This window comes from Eucyclogobius newberryi, unplaced genomic scaffold, assembly GCF_026437365.1.
Source record: "Eucyclogobius newberryi isolate DKJ021-1_F unplaced genomic scaffold, fEucNew1.0.hap1 SCAF_19, whole genome shotgun sequence".
In the NCBI taxonomy this organism is placed as follows: Eukaryota; Metazoa; Chordata; class Actinopteri; order Gobiiformes; family Gobiidae; genus Eucyclogobius; species Eucyclogobius newberryi.
In genome coordinates this window covers 29127856-29141428 of record NW_027315823.1, presented here as the reverse complement: position 1 = coordinate 29141428, position 13573 = coordinate 29127856, and the positions used below count along the sequence as shown (strand labels likewise).

General features: G+C 39.3%; 1 protein-coding gene across 1 annotated transcript in view; it reads left to right on the top strand.

Annotated features, from left to right (window-relative positions):
* necab3 (N-terminal EF-hand calcium binding protein 3) overlaps nucleotides 1-13573 on the top strand; it is a 55666-nt gene that overhangs the window by 10734 nt on the left and 31359 nt on the right. The window contains exons 3-4 of the mRNA XM_072452593.1: nucleotides 7036-7144; nucleotides 8898-8923. Coding sequence (XP_072308694.1) covers nucleotides 7036-7144; nucleotides 8898-8923 — 135 coding nt within the window. The remainder of the gene's footprint in view (nucleotides 1-7035; nucleotides 7145-8897; nucleotides 8924-13573) is intronic.

Below are 13573 nucleotides of genomic sequence, written 5' to 3'. Positions count from 1 at the left end.
AACCTTGAAACTGGAAACTTCTGATCACTGGTTTGAACACAATCCTGTTCCACACCTGGTTAGATCTACGTAAGAGTATTTTCACCTTACCTTCATCATACAGTATGTAGCATCCGGAGTATCTGTGCCTGGTCCCTGATTGTTTGCATAATTTATCTGATACGTATCCTCTTTTAATAAGCTTTTTACATACCAGTGCTATATGGTGGAGGAGAAACGCATAAATTAAACTTGAAGAGGAGCGTATAGCTATGGTCCTCATTCTTCACTAATGAACACATAATACCCACATATCCTCTGCTGATGCTGTGTGTGGTGTCATCCGCGTGAGGCTAACTTTGAGGCTTTTTGATCATAATGTTGCAACGTCTGCATATGTGCTGGACCAATAATGAGAATGTCCTGTCAGAATAATGAGAATGTCCTGTGAGAACGGTTAGTCAAAGTCGCGCAAGTTTAAACAAGATGAGTGTTTTACTTGAGGGCAGTGGTCAGACTTGGAGATGATTAATGCAGTGTGACATTCTTAGACTTGTTATGGATTAAAGAAGTGATGAGGTTCCTGTGGACATTTAGTGTTTCTGAGTTAAGTTTTAAATTGTGATGTATTTTTTATTTTATTTTTTTAGACTGGCACTTACATGTATTTGGGCTGATGAAATAGGATCAGATCAAGAATGAGTTTTGATGCAGACTTTCAATGAAGCAGCAAGCACGTTACAACATTTGAATATTACATTCATTAAGCACAATTGAGAAAGTGGTATTTATAACCTTATTATTATTATTATTATTATTATTATTATTATTATTATTATTATTATTATTAGTAGTAGTAGTAGTAGTAGTAGTAGTAGTAGTAGTAGTAGTAGTAGCAGTATTAGTATTATTATTGTATTATATTGTTATTATACCTTTTATATTTATTATTTTGGGTACACAAACTCAAATACTTTCATATTAATCCACTACTTATTAGTGCTTATTAGTAAGATCTTAGGACATCTTTTTTGGGGGGTAATAAAGGTATAACCACATGAAATATTTTTTTTTACCAAAAGCTTATTAGGATCATAATTCATCTACAATGTTTTACCATCATACAAGCAGTAATAAAATGTCAAAATAGCATTATAAGGGACAAATAAATATTAATTGGCATTGAACTTGATTGTAATTAATTTCACTGCAATAAAATCAAGCATCGCTATTCTGATTGTTTTTTTTATATTTTTAAATATCTATATATAATAATAAACATATATATACATATATAAGTATGACAGGCAGCTACAATGCAAAACATGCCATCAAATATGTCATTTATGATAACTTGTTAATGTAGTTGCAAAGGGAACACTAATATAACTTAACCTAATCTGACCTTCAAAACTTAACGCTATGTACATTTGAATAATTGAAGAGATAAAGAAAGCCCACGCTGTGACGAGTGGTGTCAGGGCCAGAGGTTTCTCAGATAGATCCAGCTCAAAGTGTGGCAGTAGTCATCATTAGAACATCAACGGAACATGAAGTGACACTTTGGAGAGGATTGCCTGTCAGTACGATCTGCAAAGATGCACTTACAAGTTACAAAATTCTGAGATGTCAAGAAACCGATTTGGGAAAAGTTAAAATGTATTATACAGCAGTTTTCAAGTGTGATAAGGCATATTATTAAGTAACGGGATAACATTTGAAATACTTGTACGTGGTGGTTGAAGTTAGCGAATGTGTATTTATGGAAGTTTAATGCAATCTGACAGATGCTCGTTGTATTTGTTTGAATAGCCGGGCCTAATGCCACATGAAGCTGAAAACATAATTTGGGTTTGACTGAATTAATCCATTCCGACCAACCAGCGTGATGTCGGCTAAAGTGGAGCTAGCACGGACTGAGAACAGGGCCAGGCTGTACAGGCTATAAGACCATTCTAAAACTATTCAGGAAATGTCCAACTTTTTGTTTTTTTTCCTTGACAACCTTACTGCAATCATGTTCCGAAACGCACTTGTGGACGTTAAAGCAGTTTTACATGTGTCAGAATTGAGTTTTAAGTGTAAAAGGCAGTCTCTCAATTACAGTGCATTATTTTAGATTGGGTTTATATTTTCAATTCATACCATTGATTAGGCCCAAGTTTAACCCATGTTATTTTTTGTTTTAGCCTTTAGTTCATCAACCTACTTCAGTAAATAATTAGAACACTGGATTATTTAATTTTTTCAACCGTATAGTTGTGGTTGCATAGCATTGATGATATTTTGTTGTCCTTTTTTTTTTCTCATGCAATAGGGCTGCCTTAAGAAGACGTTTTCTTCTTGTTCTCTTGCAGCTATAAAACCTGGTGTCTTCTATTTCAATTATATCCTACATGTGTGATTGTTGGTGAAGTTTTAATACATGTGACACATTGTGGTGTGAGATAATGCACTAGATATCAAACACCCCAGTCCAAACAGATGGTCATTCTGCCCTGGGGTGTCTGCTGAATACGCCAGCTGGAACTGCCATATGTGTGCTTCATGTACCTTATCTTGTACCTTGTGTATATATAATTTTTGCACTTCACCTTTGAATCATTTGAAGTCCAAGAGATGTTTAGTTTTTGTTAAATACATTAGGAATGCAAGATTAGTCATCCCTGCGCAACAATGTTTTTACCCCTCCTTGGTTACTATAGGTCAGTAGAGTGCTGAATAGTGCAATAATCATAATATCAGTAGGCATGGCATTTGCTGGAAAAAAATATATAAAAACAAATATTTATTTTAGTTAGAGTTCATTTTAAAGTTAATATATGAACAACACATGAGACACATCTTGTCATTTGTAATGCGATGTAGTGTAGTAAATCCAGTGCAGTGAGGAAAATTGTAAAGAGCGGTGCATATGTGAGACTAAACAGCCACTTCACAAGAGGCTTTATCAGCACAGAAGACATGCAAGTTCAGGACCACAGAGCGCCGTGCATCTTCATCTTAAAGCCGCTAACCACACTTTTGAAGACAGTGAGGTGAAGATTCTAAGAAGAGAGAAAAGATGGTTTGAAAGAGGAGTTAAAGAGACAATTTTGGAGAATCCCTCTTTAAACAGAAATGGAGGTTTAAGGTCCTATTTACCCATAATATACAGCAGCATTGTTAAGAGCTCGGTCCCACGGGAGGAGCTCGGAGTAGAGCCGCTGCTCCTCCAGCTGAGGTGGCTCAGGGCTCTGTTCCGGATTTCTCCTGGGCACCTGTTTCGAGCATGTCCCACCGGGAAGAGGCCCTGTGGAAGACCCAGGACACGCTGGAGGGACTATGTCTCTCGGCTGGCCTGGGAACACCTGGGGATCCCCCCGGAGGAGCTGGAGGAAGTGTCTGGGGAGGAGTAAGTCCCCTGCTCTGGAGTCCCTGCTTAGACTGCTGCCCCGCGACCCGGCCCCGGATAAGCGGAAGAAGATGGATGGATGGATGTCCTATTATACAATACTTAACTATTTTAAGATCCACAAATGATCTCATGTGAGCTTTTATATTTAATCAATATCTGCTGCTCTGTCTTCAATCAAACTAAACTGACTGCAGTATCCATTTATAGTGTGCAGACAGGGACAGCTCTGCGGCTCTGGACTCTATTACCAGGATTAAAACGTCTTCAGCAGTTTGGTTGTGGAAACTTCAATGCGGAGCAGACTGATGGCTGCAGTCTATGCCAAGAGACAGATTGACGATAGGCTGTAGCAGAGACGCTTCTTCACACGCGGCGATGCAGCTACTTATCTTTTGCTATTGATTTTTCCATCCACGTCTGTCACAACATGCTGCGCTCATAGTTAACTGAACAGCCGGATGCGGTCGCTTTGGGTTTAGTAAATTAAACACATGTCATCCTCCTCGCTGTCGTCAAGTTTGTATTTATTAGAGTACAACTTAATTTTAAAGCTGGGATATCCAACATTTTCGTATGCAAATGAGTCAATGTTGTCTTTTCCCTCAGAGAATGTATTGTAAAAGCAGAACTTTATGGGAAAATAAGACCATTGCATGCTGTCTGCGGCTATTAATCAAGTATTTTATGCCTCGTCAACCCGGAAATAGCAGCTGAAACAACGCTCTGATTGGCTATGCTTGTGTGGTCGGCCCCAGCTTTACTTCCCTGTCTGAAAAAAGCTGTTTTAAAGCAATGCGCAAGCCAGAAAACGTATGCATGTGAATATTGGTGATGTAGCAAATGGTTTGTGAGCGCTCGGAACGAAAAAAAAAACAACTACTTCCAGCTTTGTGGTGTGAAAATTAGGCACCCCGGCTTCAAACAAGTCTGGAACAATAGTTTGAGCAAAAGACAACAATTTGAAGAGCAATTGTAGAGCTATGTATTGCAATGTGCACTTGAGAGATCCGTCTGGGGAAATGAGCAGAATCAGTTCTGGTTCAAAATTCAGGTCATCATTCACAACAATGTCATTGTGATGTGTTATTTGTTTATTTCTAAAACATCTTTAAAGGTATTATGTTGTTGAAACTTGTTATAAAAGTCAATCAAAGTGACAATACATCTTTCTACAATGAAAGTCCAAGCAGCGTCAAAACAGCAAATGGAGGGTGTTACATTCATATTGTTTTTAAATCAAATGTTCACTTTAATGTATCGACACTTGTGTATGGTTTCATATATTACACTTTTTTATCATTGATATACACACCTATTATTAGTTTTGTATGCTAGTGTCACTTTGTATGCTAGTGTCACTTTTCTGCTTGTTAATCCAAGGGTAAGTATCACTTTAACAGTAAGAAGAAAATACTATAAAACCCCTAAACCCCGGTAAATTCACATTGAACTTACCGGTAACTTAAAATATATTACACCCTTAAAATATATTACACCCTCGAAGCATATTTACATAAATCCACATTTATGTACAGATTTACAGTGAACTGAATATTGCACAATGACTTTTAAAGAGGATTTGCAGCTCCGCAGTTTTCATATATATACATGTATATATATATATATATATACATATACATATATACAATACAAAAATATATATATATATATATGACCTTTTGTACGCCGTTATTTTGGTAGCGAAGGCGAGCGGGGGAACATGCGGCGCCATTTGTTGTGATGACGCTGCTGGGTGTGTTTCCCTCCCAGAATGCAATGCGCAAGTCAGATTTAAATGAAGCCACAGCATGATGCTAAACGGCATGAGCGGCGCCCAGTCCAGTGGCGCTGACGGAGCCAAATCAACAAGTACAAGACAATAAGATAATCCTTTAATATCCACACAAGGGGAAATTTCGTTGTTACAACGCAATAGAAACAGGAGGAAAGGACAGATTATAGGAAGTTTCAAAAAACACACTCTTAATAGAACTCTTATGAACAAAACAAAAAACTCTTATTAACAAAAACTCCTCACCTATCTTAATAGGGAATGGAGGGGGGGAAATAAAATAAAATAGATAAATAAAAAATAAAAAGATAAAGATAAAAATAAGATAATAATAATAAAATAATGATAATAGAATAAAATGAATAATATAGGTTCCCTCCTGCCTGGTCTGTTTAATACAGAAGCATATGGAGGACCGAAAATTAAAATGCATATGCCATGTGCAATGCGTTATTTGTCCCTTGGAATGAAAGATAGGTTTACCAGCGTTATAAAATTATTCTACACAGCGCTTTAGGAAAGACCGGTTGGTGAGTCGGCGAAATATTTGAAATATATATATATATATATATATTTTTTTAACAAAATGCTGATTTTTTTTCTGTCGGATAGTTTTATACCGGGTCGGTCGGGTTACGGCAAACAGACATATAATTTTGCTCAGCCTCATACTACTGTTTTTTTTCCCCCACAAATCCAGTATATCCAATGATATTTCTATTGTTATTAGCCCCTGGGATCGATCAATTTTATTATTATTTTTTTGCAGTGGTAATTTCTCAAAAAAAATCACACTCACACTGGTCCAAGAGGCCATTTTGTATCCTCTACTTTAAATGGCCATAAAATCATTATCATCCCAAGGGCTAAAGAAAATAGAACTTTTTTACAATTCGGAATAGATTCTTGGAAAAATGTAAGTATTAGTGATTTTCCAATAGCTATATTGAGTTTTATATTTATATTGGCCAAAAAGTGTTACAATTATTAAAAAAATGACAAAGTATTTGGTATGTATGTATCAAGTATGTTGTGTCAACAACATTATTGTGTTTTTAAAGTATTTTAAAATGCCAGCCAAGTCTGCTTTCTGAGCATGTTCTGTTCTGAGTGTCAGACCAGTTGCAAATACTCTACCTGCTCTTCACAATCCTTTAAATTGGATCATTTGGTTTAAATTCTGAGCAGTATATGTTTATTTGATTAGTACAGTGCATGTTAATGAACACAAGTAACGATTGGAATGTAGAAACATTTTCTTCCATTTTCATGCACAACTGTAGCTGGCCCCTATTTATTTAAAGTGCTAAACATATTTTATATAGCTCATTTAATAATAAAGAATATTGGGGCTCTCCACGATAGTCCAACATTGAGAATTAAAATGAAAACAGTAATTTGACAAACCCATTGAAAAAGGAGTGAGGTAGGGCTGTGCTCGGTCTCCCCACTTGTGCGCATTATACTTGGCCTACATTCACTTTACAATCTTGTACTGTACTTCAAACTTGGTCAGAACGTACAAAACTCATGTGCAATGAAAGATGATTAATTTGATTTTAAATAGAACATTGGGTGTTGCCATGGTGACTTTTCAACAAAATCTCAATTTTGGAAAAAATAAATAAATAGATAAATAATTGTTCATAATCAATTGAGTCTTTGTTCATACTTTATTGAGGCCAGTTAATGTGTAGTTATTATAAAGTTATACCAAATATCGTATTGGCATTATTGCCCACAGTATACAGATACAGTAATCACATTCCATGGGTCACTCCATGACATAATCAAATATCAAGAAAAAAGCAAATGAAAGTATGTAAATAAAACAATGTTCTTATATTCATGGTTCCTTCTTTTACAGACGATGGAAAGCTGTCCTTCGATGAGTTCAATGCCTACTTTGCAGATGGCATCCTTACCACTGAGGAGCTGCAGGAGCTGTTCTTCTCCATCGATGGACGCCAGAACAAGTGAGGCTCTCCCTGCTCTGCTGCCACTCCCTTCCTTATAATGAAAGAAGACTATGGTCTGATGTAATATTAATTTACACCAAGCCAGCACTTAAATTTCAGTTAATGCCTTTGCACTCTTCAATTTCTGTGATTAGCATGTTAATAGTCAGAGAAGGGCTGGACACTGAATGCTGAGCAACGAAAAGGTTAATTAAAGTCATTAATTACAGGTTAAATGCCACAAACTTGGGCCGAGTTTGAGAAAAATATACTTTAAAAACAACCGTGCTGTTAATCTTAATCCCCATGAAAGTTGGCCACACCAGCCACTTGAAAACACACTTCTTAGAGATTGCAATCAAAGAAGTCAGCCTCAGGGGGGGGCTCTCGAGTAAGCGGTGGGCAAAAAGGAAAATCACTTTTGTTGAAGGGACAGGGAGCTAAATTGTCCTTGGCGCTTTATCACATGCTGACACACGGACAGGGGTATATCGCCTGAAAAAAGCATATAACTGTCAAACCACAGGTGTAGAAATCAGTTTGATATTTTATTTAGGGTTCTATTTTAGTTTCATAGATTTTAGCTGCTGTTTTTGTTTTTAACCCCGACAATATCCAAGCCTCTCTGTACTAAATCAAGATATGCATCTCATAGTATTAATAATATATTGTATATATATAATATTTATTGTGACATTGTGGAGCGGCTATATAATACTTAATATATACGTGCTAAATATGGTTATGTCATGTTCATGTTGTGCACTGAAATGGAGTAAAGAATCAGGGTCTATTTTTGTTTCCTCTGTTTTTTTAGCTATTGCTGCAACAGAACAGTGCGTTTAGGAGCTTATAACGAAACATTCCACATTATTATTATGAGATTTTGACATTAATATATCATGAGATTTTGGTTATTGTTACATCCATACATTGGTTTACCCAACTGTCTTTTGATTCAGACTGATTAATAAAGGTGTCGTGGTGGAATGAATAGGCATTTTCCAAAAAGAATGTCGCAGGTCATTGCATTCATTTTCAGCCAATCACAAATGTATAGTGTGTTTGCTGAATCACAAAATGCTGTTAATCTGAGGACAGTTTAATTTGATTCTAAATGATAGACCCGAAATTAACTAATTTGTTTCATACTTACTGGACTGATTGCACAACTCTTGGTAAAGTATTGAAGTGTAAAGTCTGGATCATCAACCCAGGCAAACATTTTTGAGCCAAAAAGACATTTCAGTTTGGAGTTTGCATATTTTCTGGATGGGTTTCTCTGGGTACTTTGGTTTTCCCATCAGACCTAAACAGGCACCAGTGGGTTCCCAGGCGCTAAGTTTGCTCACTGTTCCTAACTGGTTGAAGGATTCCAAAGACAGATGTCACAATAGTTTTAAATCCACAATTAAATCTACAAATACAATCTTTCATTAGCTTATCTGAATATGTTGTAAAGCGATTGACGACAAGCCGGACAAAATATGACATAAATGATGATATCCGTACTAACTGTTCCCTCTGCATCAGTCACTAATGGAAATGATAATAACTTAATAATAAAACTATACTTTTACCATCAACAGTCATGATTTTCCTCTGCACTGTACACCACGCTGCAGTGTAATCAGAATCAAAATCAGAAAAGGTTCTGATTCTGATCAGATCATTTAATATTCTTGTAGCTACAGTGGCAGAAATTAACTTGAAATGTGTTTAATTAACAATTTGAATGGTGTCCAATGTTCTCGTTTGCTTTGCTTTGCAGCAATCTGGACACCGACAAGCTTTCAGGTGGGTGAAAAAAGTCGTGGTAATTTATTTTCTAACATGTTGCATTCATACTTGGCACAAAAAAAAAAATCTCTAGTTTATTGATTTCTGTGTTACATGAAAATGCAAGCTTCAAATGTGGATTGTTGTCTATAGATTATAGACTTCATTAGATTGATGGACACATTTTATCATGTACACAATGTAAGCTGGCCACAATTTTAATGAATAATAATGTATTACTGCATTTAACTAAGATGCTACTTTTGTATTGCCTTTTTGGTACACAAGCAGTAGGGCGGATTTTTCATATATACCAGTTATGTTTTTTGACAGCAACATTTAGGAATAGTAATATTGATACTGGAGATGGTGTGAAAATTATACAAAAATTGAAAAAATACAAACCGTGGGGCTCACAAGGCATAAGCTGGTGTCATGACCAGGGCCGGCCCAGCCTATAAGCGAACTAAGCAGCCGCGTAGGGCCCCGAGGCGTTAGTAGGGCCCCCAATCTGGCAACCCGTTTTATGCGAAGTGCAAGCGCAGCGTGCGCCACTTGTGTAGTAGCGCTGCTGGCGCGGCAGCGCACACAGCGGTAACATATAACGCACAAACTGCATTTATTTGTAATGACAATCTGGCAACCAAGACACCAGACCTGCGCTGATTGGTCAACTTCATTGTGCGCGAGGAGATCGAGAGCAAAACATAAACACAACAGAACGTGGTCATCATGTCCAGAAGAATATATCTCCCGGTGCCGAAAAACGAAAGAAGAAACTTCTTGACGATGTAAAGAAACTGCAAACTCAACAACACTCTCCAGGTATTGAACTTATCTTACAAAGAGACGGTTAATGCTGCTGTTTGAAACAACACGAGTCTGTCACGTTAGTTCGCTCAGGCTGGAGGCGACGAGAGCTCTGCCCCGCGCACAATAATATGTGTGAATGAAAGATAATAAGCTTAACATTGACACCAGCCCGGTAGTGTGAGCTGCAGGTGAGGCCGGTGAGGGGCGTCTATGCCCCGGTCACTAAGAGGCGGAGATCCGGTCCGGACGAGCGCCGTCTCGTCCAGAACCTCTGACGTGAGACTTGTGAACAGTGTGCGCCCCCTGTCCCGGGCCCCTGTCCCGGGCCCCTGTGCCGCCTCAGTCAGAGATGAGCAGGTTTGAGTTTGCGTCCCTCTCTCTCACATCACCATGTGTGAGATCAATCGTGACTCGTGATGTCTGTTTTACTTTGACTTCTTAACGTGCAATGAGAGGAATGTAAAGGTTTATGCACGTGAGGTCCATCAGCCAATCACATCGCAGCATTGTTTCACGCAGGAGTCCAGTGTGTGATGTTCTGATCAGAACAAACATTTATATTGTAATTCACTTTTAATAGAGCAATAAAACATTTACATTTATTTAAAAAGCATCATTATACTATTTGTTATAAATTATAATAAATTGATAGTGAAAAATAACCAGACACATTACAATTACATCTGTTATAGAATAATACTATATATTTTTATATAAAAGTGGCAAAGTTGCAGAAGCGCAGTCTCTTCACTATAGCTAGATTTGGACCTTCACTTCTAGTTCTGGTCATTCTCTGGGAATAACATGTTTGCACTGTTTTATCAGTGTTAATTGTTAATCAAGCAATGCTTATGCCATTTGTTTAATTTAATATAACTTGTTTTGTCACTTTGGCAAGCAGGAACAGTTGGGAGCTGTAAAAGATAAATTAGTAAGGATAACTATTACTTTTACATTTTCAGTTAAAATAAATCAATTTGACCATAATTATTTTTCAGAGCCAATATTGTATTGAGTAATTAAGTACACTAATGTATTAATAACTGGCTTTAATCATTTTCTCCTGGCACAGTTTCATCACATCATCATTTTATAGCATTACAACCTCAACATTTTACTCTTACTTTAGCCGGCGGGACCACATTAAAATGCACCAGAAGACCCAAAAAGGTCTGAAAATCTCTGGCCCCCAGACCCCCTCTGTTCATTAATTTAAACTAATGTGCTAATGTGGCTGTCGACCCTTAACGCCCACAAATACGCCCAAAAACATCTGGGACGTGTGTTATTTGTACAGGGAGTAGAGGTGATGTCAGCGAAATACCAAGTTGCATTGTGGGATTTAAGTTATCAATATTTGAGCTTGTTGTTATTTGTTCACTGACAATGGCAATAAAACTGATTCTGATGACGTGGTGAGGGGCCCCCAAATATGTTTTCGCTTAGGGCCCCCTGAAGGCTTGGGCCGGCCCTGGTCATGACTTGGAGGATGTTGATTTGATAGTTATCACACTGTATTCAATGTAGTTTTTTGAAAATAAGTCAAATTACTCAATAAGCTATTAACAATAAACCTGATTTTAAATATTTTGCAACTTCAATTTATCACAGACTACAATTTAATATAGCAGTGGGGGTTCTGGATTGGTTGTATGGTTATTATGGGTGTCCTGGTCTCAAAAGTCTGGGCACGACTGCTTTACTGTTTGTTTTTCTTTTTTTAGCAACTGAATTATTATTATTTAAGTAACTGAATTATTATTTAAGTATCTGAATTTTCTTACCACATTTGGTGTGACACTGAAATACTTTTGGGGAAAAGGGAAAGCCTAAAGCCTCGTCCACACTGCCGAAGTGTCCAGTTTACATTCAAAGTCTATAGTAAACGCGCGTCGAGCGCGTAGTGCGTTTCCCGCAGCGCGATTTCTTCATTTTGCGGCGCGATTGGTGCGTTTTCATACGCTCTCGACGCTTTGAGCGCGCGTATGAGGCGGCCGAGGCGCCCGAAGCAGCCGGCGCGGCGTGTTCAGATTTGTTCAGGTCTCTGCAGCAGATGCGCCGCAGCAGCCAATCAGAGATGACGTCCTACGCACGACCCGGAAAAAGACCCAAAACAAACCCCGGAGCCAATCGCCTCCGCTTTTGGACTTTGTAAAGTTGGTGGCTGCCCATGAGTCCGAAGGTTCACTGGTCCAAAGGTTCACTAGTCCGAAAATTCTGAAATTTTAAGGTTCACTAGTCCGAAGGTTCACGAATCCGAAGGTTCACGGGTCCGAAATTTACCCGAAATTTTAAGGTTCACAAATTCGAAGGTTCACTGGTCCGATGGTTCACTAGTCCGAAGGTGAGAGTCCTCGCCTCCCTGTGCCCTACACTCTGGCTTTTCTAGTGTTGATGCAGTTTTTATGATTAAACTCACGTATTTTCCATAACCGACTTGTTTCTGTGCATAGCCTGAGCTCCTTATCGTATTATTAATGAATGAATGAACTCAAATAGTCCAGCCGTTTCAGGACCCTCGGCACGAAATAGTATAGCAGTTTCGCCCGCGCGCCGCGGCTCTGTAGACACTCCCGTCTTGGCGAGCTGAATTTCCTTTTTGACTACCAATCCTACGGTGATCGGATCAGGCGTATTTCTATACTTATGATCAAATGAGGGCATAAAGCGGAGGATTCGAGATGTTCCCTTGTTATTTTCACATACACAGTACAACTTGCTGTGTATAGTTGTGAGCAGCTGGTGCACAAAACGTTGTGACGAGCCCCAGTGCGTGTCTTCGTGCTTCGTGCGCATTTTACAGACTGACTACATCCCGATGCCGTCTGCACCTTCACTTTAGCCTATGAGGAACTTTCGGACTAGCGAACCTTCGGACCAGTGAACCTTCGGACTAGTGAACCTTTAAAACCTTCGAACTTGTGAACCTTCGGACTAGTGAACCTTTAAAACCTTCGAACTTGTGAACCTTTGGACTAGCGAACCTTCGGACTCGTGGGGGGTAACTGTAAAGTTAATAAACCAAAGCCATGATCTGCCATTAAACTCCATTTACACCACGAAATAAGCAACACAGCTCAACTCCTCCACTGAGCATGTGCAGGACGACTCGGACGTACGTCTGCTGCCGAGTGTATTTAGTCCGGCGCGTTGAGAACGCGCGTCCGGTGCGTTTGTCTTTCTAATGTACACGCGCTCAAATTCTGCGTCGGGCGCTATTAGGCTGCCGCAGTCTGTACGTAGCTTAAAGCGGCTTCCACACCGCCGCGGCCGAAGCGCCCAGTTTACATTTAAAGTCTATGGTAAAAGCGCGTCGAGCGCGTAGTGCGTTATCCGCGGCGCGATTTCTTAGTTTTTGCGGCGCGATTGGTGCGTTTTTTTTACGCTCTCGACGCTTTGAGCACGCGTATGAGCCGGCCGAGGCTGCCAATGCGGCTTACGCGACGCGCTCAGATATGTTGAGGTCTCTGCCGCTGAAGCGTAGCAGCCGCCGCAGCAGCCAATCAGAGCTGACGCTCCAGTGACGTACGTACGTATTGCCCCTCGCATTTCCGGTATTCCTCGTGGAATTCCCCAAGAAGCGCCACTCTTTCCTTGCTCATCAACAATGGCAGACGGAAGACTGATTGTGGCTGTTTGTGGGAGAAAGGAACTGTATGATGTATTCACGGCTCTGCAGTATCTGGTGTACCCAGGCACGTCGCCGCCGAGCCCGGCGCCTCCGTGTGAGGATTTTGAAAACCAAATACGTGAAAACAACGCTCTCGATATCCGCTATTTTATACAATGAAAGGCCACACCGACAACAAGAGAGCTCAAGCGTGCCGTACACGCGCCTGTGTACAGTGGCCGGGG